The 20,918-nt window shown below is 42.0% G+C and overlaps 2 protein-coding genes across 3 annotated transcripts in view; one reads left to right on the top strand and one right to left on the bottom strand.

The window, feature by feature from the left end:
- LOC110831388 (midasin) overlaps positions 1–20,918 on the bottom strand; it is a 293,633-nt gene that overhangs the window by 193,258 nt on the left and 79,457 nt on the right. The gene's annotated exons all lie outside the window — the stretch shown is intronic.
- LOC110831392 (uncharacterized) overlaps positions 1–20,918 on the top strand; it is a 79,787-nt gene that overhangs the window by 32,692 nt on the left and 26,177 nt on the right. For both annotated transcript variants that reach the window (XM_022067319.2, XM_022067320.2), the window contains exons 2-3: positions 16,435–16,524; positions 19,297–19,495. In XM_022067319.2, coding sequence (XP_021923011.1) covers positions 16,452–16,524; positions 19,297–19,495 — 272 coding nt within the window. In that variant the 5' untranslated portion in view covers positions 16,435–16,451. The remainder of the gene's footprint in view (positions 1–16,434; positions 16,525–19,296; positions 19,496–20,918) is intronic.

Genomic DNA, 20,918 nt, shown 5'->3' on the forward strand with positions numbered 1-20,918 from the left:
GAAATTCGAGTTATATTAGACGATTCGAAAAGAAACCAATAAGATTCGAGGAGTCATTGTTCATCTATCATCCTATCCCTTGACGTTTATAATCCTATAAAAAATAAGGCGACGTAACAAGGATTAATAAATACGACCAATAAAGCTGAGGGTTTATTTAGTATTCTTAACGTTCCGCTCCATAAAGTTAGTCTTTCTGTTGCTATCAAATAACGACGTTCGTCCCGATATAAACCAGAGCTAGTTTAGACAAAACATCGAAATTTAGAGCTTTTCGACATGAACGAATATGCAACACAGAACGCCCAAAGAAATCATAAAAATATCTTTATATATAACTCCTTAAATGTGACGACGCAAAATATTTTCCCGACCAGATGCTTCGTTCAACTGTTTGAGTCCTTGTCAAAGCTTAGTACCACTTTCCGGCACGAACGTCGCTACTATAGTCTGCGCAGTAGTTTTTGGCCGGTGGAAAAGTTAGCGGAGCTGGCGGACGAGCCTAGTCTGTGTACCTGAGGTGGCACGGTCAGCGTATTTCTTTTGTTTGGGCGTTCAGTCACACAAGCTCCTCAGTGCAGTCAGCATTATACTATCGCACAAGTGACTCGCATTTGTTGCCTACAGCAGAGGCGCTGGAGATTCTAATTTCGAGCGAGAATGTCCTCCCAGAAACCACGAAAAAAAAACGTCCAGGCACAAAAACTTGCAACGTGAAAGCTTGAGGCAAGTTCGTCTTTTTAAGTGCGTCGTGAAATCTCCGCCGGGGATATCTGGCGCAACAGGAAAACAGTACACGGTAAAAGGTTTAACTAACTACAACGCGTCTAACATTCTAGCGAACTTAAAAATCTGTAAAATTTATTCATCCTACAATAATTCGACTACAAGAAAGTGGAAACTTGGTACTTCTTAAGACCTTTGCAGAAACATTGCAATAATAATCAAGCCCCGTACCTGAAGGGATGTAAGCGTACACCTGACGTCATAATTACAGCAATTTGTAATCTCATTGTATTTGTCCGTGTCAGACGCTTGTTAAACACAGCAGAACACAGGCCTAATGGAAACAACAACATAACGGAGACCCACGACTCTTCTAACTCCGAAATCAAAACAGAGATGGCAGCAGCAATGTTGAGGTTAGTTGCCCGTAATCCATCGCAGACTAGTCGACAATGCAAGGGGACTGGAGTTGATGCAAGTTCCAATCTAGATATCTATTTGCTGTATTATAGTCCTCAGTCTGAGCAGGCTACAAGCCGACGGACAGACAAAGCGGAAATGCACGCCTCATTCGTGTTCAGTCATGTGATACACATCTAATTACGAGCTTCATGTTAGTCGAAGTCTCGGTCGAAGGTCTCAGAGCCAGTCTACTGGCGGCAAATCGGTGAACAGGCGCTAGATTTAGCGAGTTATTCTGTCATATCTAACGAACGAAAGCCGGAAACGAGTTAATAAAACACGAAAGAGAAGCTATTTATATCGTGTTTGAAGCGAGACGGGCAACCAACGCAGACAGTGAAATCGATTCTGTTACTAATTCACGGCTATCTCGTGTTGAGTACATCCGTTACCACTGTCAGGACTATACAGAAACGTTACGTGTCCCTCTCAATCATCACGACTGACACGCGGGCATGATCACGAAAGGCGTGACGGAACGAATGTTAAAAAAAGTCGGAGAAAATGTATCAGAATCCCACACATCTGACTGTACAGTCTGCGGAATCAACTAGTGCGCTGTGTTACTGCTCTAGAAACGAATGAAACTTGGAACATAACTGTGTCGTAAACAGCAAACGGACACCATTTCCGAGAGATTAATTAAGTTTTAAGTTCGTGAAGTAATTTATTTCGCGATCGTAACAGATTTCAGTAAAATAGCGGTTAGAACGCTGGCCTTGTAATCCTGGGGGTCTCGGGTTCGATTCCCGGCGGTGCCCGAATTTATAACTTGTGTTGGACAAGGCCGTGGTCTAGGCAACACGGAGTTTTCCTCCGTGGCATCCCAACAATTACTCCATTCACACACAGAAGAAGGCAAGGGCAAACCACTTCTGGATCATCTGCCAAGAACGTATATGAACAGGTCCCAGTCCGAGAAAAGGATGGAAGGATCCTGTTCATATGGACCTGTCCTCAGACAGAACACTAAATAATAAATAATAATTTTGCCAGCTCAGCAGTTTCTCAACTTAAAATTGGCGACAATAATTTTTCACCGGTCACGCTTTATACAGGGTGAACAAAAAGTTACGCAATCCACTCGTGACACGTGTTCTGTTTGTAATAAAAAAAACCCTCTAAAATCAGAAAATAAAAACCGATTTTATATTAAGTGTCGGAAATTTCCACCGAGTTCTATATCATCACTTAACACCAAAGGTCGATCGAAAAGGTTTCTGTCCTGCGAAACGGAATCGATTCACCAAACGATTTGTTTGGCACAGGAGAATCGGGAAATGTATCCCTAAACCCATTCCAGGAACTTAAGCAAGAACGAGATGCCAGGCAATGTTCGACAATGAACACTCGCTGCACTTGTGAAAAAGACATCCTCGCACTTCGAATGTTGGAAGACAACTGACGGACAGGCGCGAGCAGGTTACATCACGTGACCTGCGTGGACTCCTGTACAGTCACGGCGATATTATCTGACGATAATCCAAGTGAACTGTACTGAATATCTGCTATCAACAAACATTTTAATACGAGTTGTGAGGTTTTCGATCATTCTGTATAAAATAAAAATAATGAGTAGAACCGAGTAGTTCAGAAAATATTTTTCAGAAAAACAACTTTAAATACAGTCTGCATAAAATCCATATTTCAGACTCCGCGTCTGCCTTGACGTGTTGCGAAGCATTTAAGAGAGGTAGACAGAGAAATTGCGCGTTATCTTCTAAATAAATAAATAAATCCGTATTTCAATGTTTATTTTCGACAAGAACACTGTTAAAATGACACTGACCGAACGATGCTTGAAATATCTTGACAACGAATGTATTTTCCACACATAAATATGTAGCAGTTTATGTAACGAACTTGTCAGTAGCTCCAAACGTCAAATAATTCTATTAATAAATAATAAATTAGAATAGATTCGGAAGGAAGTGGTCGTGGTCTAATGTAACGACCTGTACAGGAACTTGGCTAGACGTAGACCATAAAGGTCCACTGTGGTCCACCAAAGGATCTTTAAAAATGATTAACAAACTCTGCCCCACTCTGGATATCCGAGAAACAAATAAAAGTACACAGTCTGATAATTGATAACACATAATGGAAAACTGCTGCCACACCTAAATGAATGTCCTATACTATGGATGGACTAATCCCGGCTTCCTATCGAACTTTAAAACATTCATCTGCTGTTTGCATATTTACAGCTAATACACGGCGACTGCAATACGTCTATTTTCTGGGCCCCCCCCCCCCCCCCGCCCTAGGGCGATATCGATGACGCAATTTTACTTGTCAACGTCGGTAAGCATGACACTCTATTAGGGTATATTCCAGTTCATCTGATGGCTTCTGTTTTGATGAAACCCCGAAATATAACAGCATCGTGTTTTATCTGCCCTGACGAAAAACCTCGAGATTCGAACGGGGCAACCACAGAATAGACTACAAGTCAGACATATTGGCATTTCAGTCAATGTTCTCGGTCGTACACTTCCAGATTCCAGCGTTAACATGTTAAGGTCCTACACTTAGGCCTGGTAGATTGTCATCATATGCATACTTATTTTAATCGTAGACTGGTTTAGTTTAAAGGCTCTACGGTGTTAGTATACAAAATGGCAAGGCACTTACCACTGAAACAGTCGAGAAGAAACACGTCAAAGTATGTAACTCACCTAAAAAGAAAAAAAACAAAGATGTCACAAACGTTACGTCACAACAAAAAAATGCTTTAAAATATAGAATTTCCATTTTAAATCATTAAAGTACAAGAGTTCACTGTCATATGTTTATATGTAAAAATAATTTATTTTACTAAACCAAAACTGCTAGAGATCACATAATATCTTGGTCATATTTAAATGTACTCGATATATTTTTCCTTTCCAACATCACCTTCAAACAGGAAACAAAAATTCTGTTATTATGACCACCGGAAAACGCATTAGTGTGCAAGACGTGGTTGGAACAATTATCTGCTTGAGCTGATTAGTTGAATTAATTCCAGCCTTTAATTCCGAAGTAAGGTCGCGTCTCACCGACCGATCCTCAAATGTTTCATCAGCGAAGGCTTTCAAATAAGAGATTTAAAAGATATTAACGCTGGCCTTGTAATCCTGGGGGTCTCGGGTTCGATTCCCGGCGGTGCCCGAATTTATAACTTGTGTTGGGCAAGGCCGTGGTCTAGGCAACACGGAGTTTTCCTCCGTGGCATCCCAACAATTACTCCATTCACACACAGAAGAAGGCAATGGCAAACCACTTCTGGATCATCTGCCAAGAACGTATATGAACAGGTCCCAGTCCGAGAAAAGGATGGAAGGATCCTGTTCATATGGACCAGTCGTCAGACAGAACACTAAATAAATATAAAACATTACTTTACATTACATTCATCTACCACAGACCCATCTTAAGCGTAACTAATTCAAGTTAAATAAGCAATGTCTTAATCAAACTTTACGCAATTGTAAACCATGTATAAAGGAAATATTTAGAATAAAGCCAATATATAAACTTCCTTTCCGTATAGACGTATTTACGTCAAATTCTCCGGAACCGTGGTTCCACTATAACTTTTTGTTTATTTAATAACGCTATTCCACCTAAAAAGCCTACTCAGCGCCTAAGGGGGCACGAATGTTGATACGAAGTTCCATGGGTCCCTTCAAGGCAGTATTATGCCATATGTGACATGTGACAGGACGTGTCAATGCAAATATCCGATGTCACAGCTGAAATCAGAAAAGGAGGCCTTCCGATTACGAACATCCATTTGTTACATAAGAAAGGAGAAGACGTGTCTGTCCAAGACGAAAGCTTCGATCTTCTTCGTGTGTTCAGACCATCGCCAAATGTCGCTTTGTTTCTCTTTGGGATAAAATCACATTTCACAGTAGGTTTATGGAAAATTTCGTGTCAGAAAAGTCACGATATGTAGGCTCTGAAACCATGGAATTTGCCCTAGAAAAGGCCCTTGTTCTAACTTTCTGAGTTTGTAATTTCTTATACGTTAAAGAGATCACTTGAAGATATATCGTGGGTTCTGTAGCCTCGTCCCAGATGGCAGGGCATGTGGGTGGAGAGATGCTGACAGGGGGACTCCGAGAAGAGCCTCTCCCAGGGTCATTTCGTCCACCACAAATCCCACGTGGATTACCCGGGCGTGAGCCCGTGCCTTCGAGGCGAGTACCTGGCTTCTGACCTTCTTGGCTATGAAATTGTTTCATTTCCATTCAATCGTCTGAAACCTCTGTGATATCTTGGCTTTGAAGGCGTCTCAGTGGCAGATTCGCAGAGAGCGACACGAAAAAGTTTATAATACGAGGTGCGATCGGAAAGTTACCAGACTGCCCGTATAAAAACCCGTACACTTATCTCAGGTATTAAATTCATCCATCACCCTCGAAGTAGTTCCCCTGGGAGTGAACACAACGATCCCAGCGCCGCTGCCAAGCCTGGAAGCATCCCTGGAAATCTTTCTTTGTCAGCCTGTCAAGCACCATCTGCGATTCTGCCTGAATCTCTTCTATCGTCTCAAATCTCCTTCCCTTTAGCTGAATTTTCATCTTTGGGAAGAGGAAGAAGTCACACGGAGCTTAGAAAGGAAGTTGGGGTCGGTTATTGCAAGATCTTTGAGCTCCTGACAAACGAGAAGTCGATTCTGCTTCTGGTCCTCAGACAGGATGCGTCGCATGTGGAGTTCTTCCTTTAGAATCAGCTGACAGGTCCCATAGCCTATCCCAACAATGTCGCACAAGTCGTTGATGGTACGACGTCGATCTTCGTGAATGGCCTGCCGAATCTTCGTAACATTTTCGGGCGTTGTGCTCGAAGATGGTCGTCCAGAACGCTCGTCATCATCGACAGAGGCTCGGCCATTTTTAAAACGTGAATGCCACACAAAAGTTTGTGCACGACCCATTGCGGACTCCCCAAATGCTTGCTTTAGCATTTCATAGGTTTCCGTAGCCGTTTTGGCGAGTCTTTGGCAAAATTTGATGCACACGCCATTCCGAAATCGCAGGAGGGTCGGTGTAATGCACTACCAAAACGCCCGTAACTAAGAAACAAATGCTAATTCGATGATGGCGGCTGGCACACTGATTCACTATGAATGTAGGCCGCACCCCCTAGCGGCAGAAGCTCGTACTACATCCGGTTCGCCCTCTACTGACACAGTCTTGAAACTTTCCGATCGCACCTCGTAGTTTAGCCAGCGAGTCTGAGCTTGCCTTAGTTGGATGAAAGTAAGCAATCAGAAGAGTGTGATGGACTTCAGTTACTCACTTAAACCTGTTTCAAAATCAGGATATGTAATTTTGTTCAATCGATTTGACTTTCTTCGGCAGAGTCCATTATTTGGTAGAGCTGTCGTAGTCACTTTGAAAAGGTCGCTAAGACGCTTCAGTGTATTAATAAGATTGGGGTCACTTACATCAAACAGCGTGTGACTGCTCTTAACAATCGGAGAACGTTACTAATTATTCTGCATTTACGCAACAGAACTGCGAGCTCAGAACTTATATTTCGGAATTTATGTCGTAATATAATTCTCAAACATCAGTCACGTAACATAAACGAGACGTCATCTGTTGTGTTTTTTCCCACACTCCAGTGTGAAAACTGAAATAAAGTTTTGTTTGGACTGTACCAGATATCGAGTGTCTTTTTTTTAAAAAAAATGTATTATCGACGATATATTCTGCTTCCTGATACAATTGCGATATTTCTTTGCCTGACAGAAACAGAATTCTTTGGAAACAAATAGTTCTGTCCTTTGAAGTGTTCTAAGAGTAAGTAGCGAGTATTTTCTTAAAATATTTGTTACTCCTGGTTGTCGATAATTAATAAAAACTGGGTCAAATTGAAGAAAAAAAAAGAATACGTCATATAATATCGTTATCAAAAATAAAAAAAAGACAAAGTGAATTCTTCAGGAGACGTGGACAGATAAAGAACTTTTGTGTTTCTACTGTAGGGGAAAATAGAAAAACTTTATTCGACCCTTAGTGACAGTACTGTTACGTTGGCAGGATATAATAAAGCAAGGCATTGCTAGTCGAAACACAAAAACAAATACAAGAATTTTGTCGATTTTCTGCTAAGAGAACATTGACACCCACACGACTACTGGACTTTCAAGGCGACTGAAAACCTAACGCTCCAGAGAACTCCGGACTCTTAAGCACGGGCCATGCTATTTTGCGATGCATTGGTTTCCAACTTAATAAAGCCATAGCACAGGCCGCTAACTCTATTCAAACTCTGATCGATTCTCGCGTTAATCGAATCCAGCCTTCTATGACAGCATTCAGCTGGAAACATAAAAGAGAGTAATATCAATCACATCCAATATTGGACCGAGATTCATCTCAGACGAGATCTGCCCCCCCCCCACCAAAAAAAAGTCTAACTGACCATCGAATCGTACGCTGCTAAAAATGCTATATTAACAAGCGCTTATGAATGTCTTAACATGTGGCATATTTCAAGAACTTCCGCGGAGGAACTACTTTCGAGTTTGTCACGTATGGTTCGTCTCGAATAACTTATATTATGAGCTTTATTTAAAGCTAATCTTCTGGACGTTTCTTTAAGAGACACTATCTAGAGAGGATTGACATGGCATACGACCAGCAGAGTTTAACAAATCGCATTTAGAAACGCAAGATTTAGCAGGAAACCACCGTCACTAATTTCACCACTGCGATATGTACTCGTGTATATCGGTCTATGTCTTCACCCGAAGCAATGCGTAAACAACAGATGTCACTAACTCCCAGTCGTCTACTTCCCACGCGGAATAGCATTTGTGTCTTTTAAAACAAGTTCCCACAGAAGTTTCTTCTCGAAAATAAGCTCTGAAATGCATTACATGTTAAAAGAATCTCACGCGATTCATGTAAAATACGTCAAGCTAAGTTTAGTTCAAAATATCTCCACGAACACCAACGCTCAGAAGCGGTGACATAACCTAAAATCAAATGGCGTTTGGAAAGAACCATAAAGTGCAAATTCAGGTTCCCTTAATTAACACGTCCGAAATCGAAACATGACGAAAAGAACGGCACAAATTATTTATGTAACGTGTGGACTCGATGCTCCAACAACAGCGATGCCATACATAAAGAACGTAGTTATTTATGTTACGAAATAAAACACAAATCCAGGTTATGAATAACCTCAAAGCGACCTGGAACAGAAGCGCACGCTTCAAGGTCAAATTAATTCACGAACAGCGACGCAAACCTGCCTTTACACTTTAATTTATATTTTGATAACTGTGCTCTCAATTTATTTATTAATCTAACAGTACCTTTATAATAAATCTGTCATGACACTTTATCGTTTTTAATAAATAAAAAAACCTTTCCCTGTATTTCGAATTATTCTTGGATAAAAATATATCCTGATACGTTCTATGCGTCCGACGACCAATATTTTAGCTATAAAATGTATCGAAAGGTTTAAAATTTATACTTTCGAAAATTGTTTGAAAAAAAAAAGTTTATTTGTCGTTGTATGGTGACTTGGAACATTCCACATAACACAACTTAATAGTTCTTTTCGTACCATCTGAGCTACTAAAAGCTTCAATTTATATTAATAAAACTTTCAGGTTCCGAAGACACGTACTTTGAAAGCACGTGCACACTGAAAATTCCTCATATTCTGACTTCTAATATCAGATTTCCCCTCTCTTCCGACCTTCACTTATGTTGGAACAGCTGTTTATCTAAACACAGTAATTTATCCCAAGCAACAACATGTTGTAAACGTGTTAAAAGCGAATTTAAAATTCACAGCACTAGTATGGCTACTTATTTTAGAGTGGAGACAGCTCAGAGCTCGCAGCGTAGCGAAGCTTTCATCGCTGTGCTGTTCACAGAGCCCCTGGTGGTAAGAGGTGAAGTTATTCAATGGCAACGTCTCGACTCGCTCGCCACGATAAAGCAGCGCGGACCGAGAGGTTTAGGGAACATCGCAGTGCCTCCCTCTACGTAGGTATAAACTGCAAGCCCCCCCCCCCCCCCCCCAGCTCTATAATTTACGAATATAAATCACACAGTGAAACCATTTCATTTTAATTCGGGATATATACACTCCCAATCCACTACGACAGTCTCTAAAAATAATGTCTGACGTATGAATTTAAAAAATATGTGTCCATATCGAACAATAAACGAAGTCTTTCCACCAACATCCGTGCATGAACGACTCTAGCCACATGTACACACGATGGCTATCATATACAACGAAACAAATGGGACAAGTCTTCTATTTCCGAAGCAGAATGTACACACTCCCTGCCAATCGGAAGCAACCAATACGAAAATGTTATAAACGTCTGTATTATTCATATGGGAATCACATCAAATGACGTATTATTTAAATTAATACTGTGGTTCTCACAAGGTAATTATACAGTGTGTTCTAAAAAGATGGATAAACACTTTCAATGAATTAAATACAGATACTTAATAAACTAATCCAATAGATACGTAAGCACTGGCATATAGAAAGTCAACGAATCTAGTGTGGTATTCAAAATGGTCAACGTTAGCTTCGTGGCACAGCTGAATCTAGTATGTATTGGATTATTATGACGTACGAAACAAGGGATGGGACCTTCGATAACCCCATCACAAAAGCCACAAAGATCAGAAAATCTAAAAACAAGAGTGAAAAGTACAATCCGTCCAGGAACAAAAGAGTTTCGACATTCGTTCTCAGTTAATTTCTGTTTCAAAATGTGGCCAGCCCTCGGAAACAGACTTGTAGAAAACTTCAAAAGTTGTAAATCGAACCTCAACTTTATAAAAACCTCCCCTATATTAATCTAACCTAACCCAAACTAATTTAACACAACCTAACCTAACCTTCAGCTAACATAACAGAACATAACCAAACTTATCCCAACCTAACCTAACTGAATCAAACCTAATACAGTCGAATCCAATACCTCAAATATAAGGAAGGTATTAAACTATTCTAATCAAACCTAACCCACACTAACCTTACTAACCTTAGCTGACTCAATATAACGTCGCTACCTAACCTAACATGACATGACCATCGCTGGCGGTGGCCTGCGTCCTAGAGTCGCCTCCGCCAATATGAACAATGTTAACCATAGCAAGAAGGTGTTAACAATGCCAAACATGTAACTATGGTAACCATGTCGAAGGCCAAAGTAACCATGGTGACCCATACACAGTTTTATGGTCCTCTTGCAAGTGCCGTTAGTGTAGATTCAACTTCATAAGTTTCCTCGCCCGCCATTTCATTATCAACAGTTTATTTATTTATTTAGTGTTCTGTCTGACGACAGGTCCATATGAACAGGATCCTTCCATCCTTTTCTCGGACTGGGACCTGTTCATATACGTTCTTGGCAGATGATCCAGAAGTGGTTTGCCATTGCCTTCTTCTGTGTGTGAATGGGATGCCACGGAGGAAAACTCCGTGTTGCCTAGACCACGGCCTTGTCCAACACAAGTTATAAATTCGGGCACCGCCGGGAATCGAACCCGAGACCCCAGGATTACAAGGCCAGCGTTCTAACCGCTAGACCACAGTATGAAATTGAAAATTACGACTTCAGGGTAGCCCTCGATGGTACAACCTGCGTACCAAATTTCCAGTGGCCCTCGAAGCATGCTGAGACGGACGGACAGCGCCATGTGTGTCCATTTCACCGCCGCAGATTTTATAAAAGAAATGGCACACGTCTGAACCTGACAGTGTATTTTCCTCTTGTACAGCTGTCAGATACACGTCGACAGCCGCCGGAACCTTTAAACTTCTCGTCTTTCCCAGGTTTCGAAACTTGTGAAAGGCCAATTATTCCGGCCGGAAAGTCTTCAGCGATTGTGTATACTTGCTGACATATAATGAAGAAAGTTAGTAGGCCAGATCCCATATTCTAAATTAATTGTCTTCAAAACTTCAGCTTCAGTCATTCAGATAACCATGCGTTTATAACCTTCACACCCAGGGTCACGGAAGTGTGAAATCACAAACAACACGTAATTATGGTCTCGGGGATGAATGGTAGTACATAACAGATTCCACACACGGATTATTTATGGGGAATCTTGAGATGGCCACGGTGGTCTAGCGCTTAGAACGCTGGCCTTGTAATCCTGGGGTCTCGGGTTCGATTCCCGGCGGTGCCAGAATTTATAACTTGTGTTGGGCAAGGCCGTGGTCTAGGCAACACGGAGTTTTCCTCCGTGGCATCCCAACAATTACTCCATTCACACACAGAAGAAGGCAATGGCAAACCACACTGGGGGTACGCGAACAAAAAAGGTTGAATACCTCAGCCATAGCAGACGGAGAATTTTTGACTGTCGACTTTTCCGAAAGGTCCGTGCTCGTTGAACTTACTGTGTTCAGGGCAAGATTACTAAAGAGCAATCACTTCCTTCATCGAATCTGAACATGGAGTAATTTTATCACACGTGCGAATCCTAGCAAAGAAACAAAAACTGCCCACGCATCTCTGTACCTGAACCAGAGCCATCTTTAGACGACACACAGACTGGACACAAGTAACTTTTTGTTCCAATCCAAGAGAAAAATTCGAAAGACTATTCTGTTACTGGAGGTTTTGGTCGGATGAATACTGTATGCATGTATCACGTAACATAAAAACGACACATCTAAATTGTCCGTTAAGTCTATTACAGCATTAAATTGGATTTGCCACCACCGAAGAATAATACAGTTACGTGGCAACACGACACTCCTGTTTAGTGACAGTGAGGATATTTGAAATCGATGACGGAAAACTGCACGACAGACGGACGAACACATCACTAAAATGAACTCGGACAGAGCACCAAGTAGAGACAATACTGATATATTAACAACTTATAATGACGTAAGGAAGTATTTCAATCTATAAATCGTACGACAAATAAATAGAATCTGTTCAAAAGGTGGATATTTAGGCCTAAGAGGGTTGAAATCTGTAAATAACGCCTGTACATGCCTAGTTCTGCGCTGAGTTCCATAGTTTTGCTAGCGGCAAGTCGAGAGTTGAGCTACAAAGGCGGAGGACACTTCCTATATAGACAGAAGTTCGTCGCTTTTCTGAAAACAATTTCTGTCCGAAAATTTTTCCAACGACACGAAATACGCACTAATATTCAAAATATATAAAACATATCTCGATGATCGTTTGTTTATAATTCGAGTGTCCATTCTGCTGCAGATTTATCGATATTATTGGATGTTACAGGAATATAATACGCATTTCAGAGTCACTTCGAACCACTGTCATCGTGAACGGCACACACGAACGAGGATCATGAACTGGGGATGGGACGAATGCCAAGGCATTGTGTTTGGATGTTAAATACTCGCAAAATAAGAAGGAAGTGTCATGATGTTTTGATTCTTCAATCGAGCAGACACGTTTTATTCACGTAAAATCTTATATAAAGAAAAACATTCGAAACATTGTGCTACCTTACAATAAGTGTGATTGGATTCTACGTTTGTGTCTCTCAAGAGACAATAAAAGTATACTTCTCCAAGAACAGTCATCTATCAGTTTCCCAAGACAAGACATTTCGCTTCCTTTGTGAAAAAACCGCTCCAACCATCGGATTCCCCGTATATTCCCTGGGGGTCGGAAACCCCTGCTCGCGGACAACCCCTCACCATCATCAGAATTCCCCTAAATCCTTTTCACACATATCATAAATACTAAAAGTTGTAACGTACGAGTGCCAGGCACGTCACTGGGTCTGACTACAATAAACAAACAGCGATTCGTGTGTGAAAATTGTTTAATACTGTTATTTGGTAACTGACAGACACGTGGAAATGATTTTAGAAAGAAAGATAATACGCAAGGGAACACTTTTGACTAGAAACTGGCTTACTGCTAACGAAATTGAAATAATCCTCTGCGATAACAAAAACAGAAAAAGATAACCGCGTAAATTTTGATGTAAATGGTAAAACACAATCACCAACTTTCCTTGAAATTGGAAATCCGGATCAGAATTAATTATAAAAATAAATATTGTACAGTTGGAGGCAGCGCCAATGGAGATAGTTTTTAAACCTGTGGGCTTCAGAAATGCAGTGTTAGACTAACACAGAGCTCAGCTTAATCTAATACCACACAATTGAACACAAATTTACTTGGATATTACCCATCGTCTAGTAAATATAAAACGTAAAACGACGTTTCGGAGAAGGGACTCTATCCGGAGATAGGGATTAGCTCTATCTAGTGGGCCCAACTGAGTAGGAACCTGAAGACGGAGATAGAGCCCCATCTCCGAAACGTCATTTTACGTTTTTTTACGTTTTATTACTAGACGATGGATAATATCCAAGTAAATTTTTATTAAATTGACTCTTCACCATCGTCAAGAAGTTTTAGATTTGATAATACCACACAATTTACAATCTAAGGTAAAGGCGATGGCGTTGTAAAAATTCTAAACTAAGCTGGGAGAAAGCCCTTGGCTCCGTACGTGGACCTAACGAAAAAAAATGGTGGGTGGGAGTAACACAAGGGTAATGAAGAAACTCCCAGCTACTGGAACAACTTCACTTCAGGTCATCCGAAACAAACCAAAAACCTCCAACACTAGGTTTAGAAACTTAAACCACTACAAGATAAAAGTTTACCGAAATCGTATAAAACATTCAGAGCACCGAGAAACCACAAAAGCTGCTTGTTATCAGTCAGTTATCAGCAAAGTAGCGTTTAAATAATGGAGGGTCTTTCGAAAAATCATCCTCAACACTGTACCAACAAGTAACACTTACGGTAAAGAGACAAACGCCCCCTGTAATGAAGACGCAAGATTCATGAGGCCCCGGGTGGCTTTTAACACACAAATAAACCCACGATTTCGAAAAATTCGTTGAATTTAATGACCAGCTAAGCGACTATTAGCATCTCAATTACTCCCTCTGGCTCGTAACTAAAACTGTGCAAAGTATTTCTTTATCTTAGCTAAGTCAGATATGAGATTCTGCTTGCGGCGAGGCTGGGTTGTAGATCGGCACTAGTTTTTTTTTTTTTAAGTGTTCTGTCTGACGACAGGTCCATATGAACAGGATCCTTCCATCCTTTTCTCGGACTGGGACCTGTTCATATACGTTCTTGGCAGATGATCCAGAAGTGGTTTGCCATTGCCTTCTTCTGTGTGTGAATGGAGTAATTGTTGGGATGCCACGGAGGAAAACTCCGTGTTGCCTAGACCACGGCATTGCCCAACACAAGTTATAAATTCGGGCACCGCCGGGAATCGAACCCGAGACCCCAGGATTACAAGGCCAGCGTTCTAACCGCTAGACCACCTCATCTTATTATTATTTAGTGTTCTGTCTGCCGACAGGTCCATATGAACAGGATCCTTCCATCCTTTTCTCGGACTGGGACCTGTTCATATACGTTCTTGGCAGATGATCCAGAAGTGGTTTGCCATTGCCTTCTTCTGTGTGTGAATGGAGTAATTGTTGGGATGCCACGGAGGAAAACTCCGTGTTGCCTAGACCACGGCATTGCCCAACACAAGTTATAAATTCGGGCACCGCCGGGAATCGAACCCGAGACCCCAGGATTACAAGGCCAGCGTTCTAACCGCTAGACCACCTCATCTTATTATTATTTAGTGTTCTGTCTGCCGACAGGTCCATATGAACAGGATCCTTCCATCCTTTTCTCGGACTGGGACCTGTTCATATACGTTCTTGGCAGATGATCCACAAGTGGTTTGCCATTGCCTTCTTCTGTGTGTGGTGAATGGAGTAATTGTTGGAATGCCACGGAGGAAAACTCCGTGTTGCCTAGACCACGGCCTTACCCAACACAAATTATAAATTCGGGCACCGCCGGGAAACGAACCCGAGACCCCAGGATTACAAGGCCAGCGTTCTAACCGCTAGACCACCGTTTTTCTATTGCTATTTCTGAATAATTTATTTATTTATTTTATTTGTAGTGTTCTGTGTTCCTGTATTACACAATCGAGATACGTAATTGTTCTACGGAGGCCTACTGAAGGAAACATTCAGAGAAAAAAAACGTCCCAACAGAAAACCGACTTGGATTCGAAATGCAATTTTGAACCCATCACATACGATCTCCGTTCCACTTTATACTGTGGAGTGGAGTCATTTAGTTCGACTCGTTATTCATGTCTGTGTTTACGTTTCAGCATTTCATCATTGATAATACGAGCAGCAATGAGCAATATGTACGCTCTAGTTGGGAGGTCTGGGGTGAGGTATCACCGATTAATTACTGCGCCGTTTGTATTTCAGTCTTCCAATCTTGCTCTATGTCCGTGTGTCGATACCCGGACGTACAGGTGAAGCGAATTCAAGCTGATGATGCTAGATGTCTGCTTTCTGGTAGAATTTTACGGACGTTTCAGAGATGCTTATTGTCTTCATCTTCATGACGACGATGGATTCAGGAAGCATCTCTGAAACGTCGGTGTACTAGTGCTGATAGCCGCGGTTAGAACGCTGGCCTTGTAATCCTGGGGTCTCGGGTTCGATTCCCGGCGGTGCCCGAATTTATAACTTGTGTTGGGCAAGGCCGTGGTCTAGGCAACACGGAGTTTTCCTCCGTGGCATCCCAACAATTACTCCATTCACCACACACAGAAGAAGGCAATGGTAAACCACTTCTGGATCATCTGCCAAGAACGTATATGAACAGGTCCCAGTCCGAGAAAAGGATGGAAGGATCCTGTTCATATGGACCTGTCGTCAGACAGAACACTAAATAATAATAAGATGAGGTGGTCTAGCGGTTAGAACGCTGGCCTTGTAATCCTGGGGGGTCTCGGGTTCGATTACCGGCGGTGCCCGAATTTATAACTTGTGTTGGGCAAGGCCGTGGTCTAGGCAACACGCAATTATCGTGTGTATACACACAGAAGGCCACGGTGGTCTAGCGGTCAGAACGCTGGCCTTGTAATCCTGGGGTCTCGGATTCGATTCCCGGTGGTGCCCGGATTTATAACTTGTGTTGGGCAAGGCCGTGGTCTAGGCAACACGGAGTTTTCCTCCGTGGCATCCCAACAATTACTCCATTCACACACAGAAGAAGGCAATGGCAAACCACTTCTGGATCATCTGCCAAGAACGTATATGAACAGGTCCCAGTCCGAGAAAAGGATGGAAGGACCCTGTTCATATGGACCTGTCGTCAGACAGAACACTAAATAAAATAAAATAATTTCTGTTTATCAGGGACGTTCAGTGCTGAAATGGTTGGCGTCTCCTCAGCTGCGATGGGCAACGTCTTCATCGTAATTTGCTGCTCTTGGATTGGTCCTGCACGTAAGTTCCCAGTTCATGTAACCTCTTAAGTGATGGTTCTATATTCTTTTGATTTGCTATGATTAACTAATTTTAGTACGAGGCCCACACCTCCGATAACCTTCGTCTCTTACTCTTTTGGTTTTAATATCTAATCGTTCACCGATGTTAACACCATACCAATGTACCGTTCATTTTCACGTACACGCAATTCCGCCATTTTAAAATGTTCAAATATGTACATTTCAAATTCCTTCCACGCCTTTACGACTAGTAATCATAAACACGTAACAATTCAGTTACATTACTGTGTGCATTCTCATATCGACAGAAGCACATATCGTATTAAACATATTACTATCAGCTCAACGTTTCGGAGAAACACGTTGCCTCCATCTTCAGGACTGAATATAGAAAGCAACGTTTCTTCAAAATCTTGGTCTCTACCTAAGAATGCACGTGACGTGGTCATTCTCACCGCAGACAGAACCTCAAACCTCCCACATCAGCTCAGTTATAACGAAGGTGATCTGTCTCTGACTTCCTTGGGTAATCTCTGTAATGTACCATCGGACCATTTGAGAGACTTTCGGCTTCTCGACAAGGACTCTGTCCGTCTAATCACAATTTAAAATTTAAAATTGAGATAGTTAAAATACCATGTGATGCTCCTTATCGAAACATTCGATTTACATTTGGAACATCACTTTCTCACTACATGTTTCGGTTCTTAGATGAACCATCTTCAGGTGTGTAAAAATTACAATTATATAAACTTAAAACTTAATCATAATTTCTTATATGCAACTTTTTTGTAGTTGTTGTGTTCAAATAAACTTTTAGGTTGGTGAATGTTTCTTGTTGATGTTTTTTATATCAGTCTGAGATGAGAGGTGTAGATGAGTTCCGACTGTCTGGAAGTACTATCGTATTTGAGAAAGTGATGTTCCAAATGTAAATCGAATGTTTCGATAAGGAGCATCACATGGTATTTTAAATATCTTAATTTTAAATTTTAAATTGATTAATTAATTAAATATATATTTTCACAATATGACGCAACTCTATCATCTTATGATTAAATCTAATTAAAAACACAAAGTAAACAGATTATTCTGATCACATAATAAAAAAAATCATTAAATTAAACATAAAAAGTGCGAATAACATCAGTAAACTGAATGCAGATATTCTTTGAATACTGTAATAATACTATGGACAAGACAAGATTATCCAGTCATAATTACGATATTTAAAAATAATCACACTGGATGCACTCAATACATTGACAGTCACGTGGTGTGTACGCACCTCAGTACTTTGCCGGAAGTTGCTGGCTTCCGTCTCTCAAGCACGACCAACCTGGAGGGCTTCCGCCCGCCCCATCATACAGAGCTTAAAAATGAAAACCGAGCAAAAGCTCTCCTAAGAGTCATCTGTTGTACACTCTGTCCAACAAAAATCATGCTCCTACAATCCAAGGTTCGAAAACGGAAGTGATTCAACCGCTCATGTGTCGTTATAATTCCAGTCAACCGCAATTTCCTTGTGTTTTTATCCGCGTGTATCTTCTCACCACATTCCATAAAATGCAATTATTTATTCACGATATCTATTACGCAAAGACACCTAAATGTGTACCTGCCGTGAAGACTTCTTCTGAAATCACTGGCGAAGTTCGTGTAAGTTCTGTTAATAAAATCTTCTCGGACAATCAGCCGCGTCAACTGGTTCCCGAAACGTCGGTTTACTACGGTAACCAGTCTGTTTGCCCGAGAAGATTTCATTGATTTTACTAGCCGTGAAAGTCTCAAATCTTATATCTCAGCACTGCTGTGTGTGCGTACGAGGTGCGATCAGAAAGTTTCAAGACTGCGCCTATAAAAACCCGTACACTTATCTCAGGTATTAAATTCATCCATCACCCTCGAAGTAGTTCCCCTGGGAGTGAACACAACGATCCCAGCGCCGCTGCCAAGCCTGGAAGCATCCCTGGAAATCTTTCTTTGTCAGCCTGTCAACCACCATCTGCGATTCTGCCTGAATCTCTTCTATCGTCTCAAATCTCCTTCCCTTTAGCTGAATTTTCATCTTTGGGAAGAGGAAGAAGTCACACGGAGCTTAGAAAGGAAGTTGGGGTCGGTTCTTGCAAGATCTTTCAGCTCCTGACAAACGAGAAGTCAAGTCGATTCTGCTTCTGTTCCTCAGACAGGATGCGTCGCATGTGGAGTTCTTCCTTTAGAATCAGCTGACAGGTCCCATAGCCTATCCCAACAATGTCGCACAAGTCGTTGATGGTACGACGTCCATCTTCGTGAATGGCCTGCCGAATCTTCGTAACATTTTCGGGCGTTGTGCTCGAAGATGGTCGTCCAGAACGCTCGTCATCATCGACAGAGGTTCGGCCATTTTTAAAACGTGAATGCCACACAAAAGTTTGTGCACGACCCATTGCGGACTCCCCAAATGCTTGCTTTAGCATTTCATAGGTTTCCGTAGCCATTTTGGCGAGTCTTTGGCAAGAGATTCAGGCAGAATCGCAGATGGTGCTTGACAGGCTGACAAAGAAAGATTTCCAGGGATGCTTCCAGGCTTGGCAGCGGCGCTGGGATCGTTGTGTTCACTCCCAGGGGAACTACTTCGAGGGTGATGGATGAATTTAATACCTGAGATAAGTGTACGGGTTTTTATACGCGCAGTCTTGAAACTTTCCGATCGCACCTCGTATGATAAGGAGACGCGTGTTTTAATTGAGACAGGAGCTGTATCTGCAAAAGAATGACTTTCATGCAGGGTCGGCGGTCGCCATGATCGGGGCTAATCTTCGCTACGGCAGCATCTCGACGGCGAACGCAACGAACGGTGGTCGGGTGTTCCAGTGTCACCCTGGAGGAACGATGGAAGCCACCGTCATTTTCAGCCTCGGAGCGCTCGGAATGGCGGCGAACATCGCACTCATGGGACTCATTCTCACCAAGAGGCAACTGAGAAGGTAAAAGAATGAATTTCCTGAGAGCTGAGGCTGTCTCGGATACCAGAAAGCGTCGAACCGCGATTACTGATCTCGATGTCGATGGTACGGAGATTTCTGAGATCCAAACGTTGCCATTGGCTAATTTAACGCACTGTTAGGAGAGCCCAAGGAAAAACACGAAAATGTTCAAGTCAGGCTACCCGGTGTCAGGGCTACACAAATATGACGCAGGTCTACCAACAAACCAACGGCGATGTTCGGTTTCGGTAAGCGATTCTGGGTCACATCAATGACAGTTCCTTCTTCACTACTTATCTGATAACCACGTTCGGTACCCACACTTTCAGCTATTACTGACACCAGTGACGAATAAAGAACGCGTTCATATATTCGGAAAAATTCAATTCAATTCATTTATTACGTGCTTGTCGTCGTACGGACACGGAGAAAGATGAATTTCAAAAGCCGTACGAAACAAATATTATTCGTGGCTTCGCCCTCGTGCCTCCTACCCCATCATTAAACCCCGAGCACTAGGGCCCAAAGTTTTCTACATACACTGCCCTCAAGACAGGCCACAAGGCTACCGAGTTCGCCATTGCAGAAACGAAATGTTTGGCCTATCGGACCACAGCCTTAGGTACAAACTCGCCTCGGAATACCTAAATTAACGGACTAGCGTATAATTCTATGGTTATTTAACAACGCTTTCAATCCCCACGCTTATACAGCGTCAGCAAGAAGAATTAGTGAAAGATAAATTGAAGAACGTGGAAGGGGTCGTGGCCTATTTTTATACGATTGCCCAGCACATGGAAGGGCTCAGTAATAGGGGTAGCTGGTCTTCAGGACGAACGGACATCTCAAATACGAAGCCGGAGTACTAACCACTCGACATCAATGTTCATTGTCGTCATATCAACAAACATGCACCTCTGAATAACGTAATTAATTCTTTTTTTTTTATTTGTAGTGTTCTGTCTGACGACAGGTCCATATGAACAGGATCCTTCCATCCTTTTCTCGGACTAGGACCTGTTCATATACGTTCTTGGCAGATGATCCAGAAGTGGTTTGCCATTGCCGTCTTCTGTGTGTGAATGGAGTAATTGTTGGGATGCCACGGAGGAAAACTCCGTGTTGCCTAGACCACGGCCTTGCCCAACACAAGTTATAAATTCGGGCACCGCCGGGAATCGAACCCGAGACCTCAGGATCACAAGGCCAGCGTTCTAACAGCTAGACCACCTCATCTTATTATTATTTAGTGTTCTGTCTGACGACAGGTCCATATGAACAGGATCCTTCCATCCTTTTCTCGGACTGGGACCTGTTCATATACGTTCTTGGCAGATGATCCAGAAGTGGTTTGCCATTGCCTTCTTCTGTGTGTGAATGGAGTAATTGTTGGGATGCCACGGAGGAAAACTCCGTGTTGCCT

Source organism: Zootermopsis nevadensis, unplaced genomic scaffold (genome assembly GCF_977971745.1).
Source record: "Zootermopsis nevadensis isolate Lab colony 2312 unplaced genomic scaffold, Znev_1.0 Znev_ptg000011l, whole genome shotgun sequence".
Classification (NCBI taxonomy): Eukaryota; Metazoa; Arthropoda; class Insecta; order Blattodea; family Termopsidae; genus Zootermopsis; species Zootermopsis nevadensis.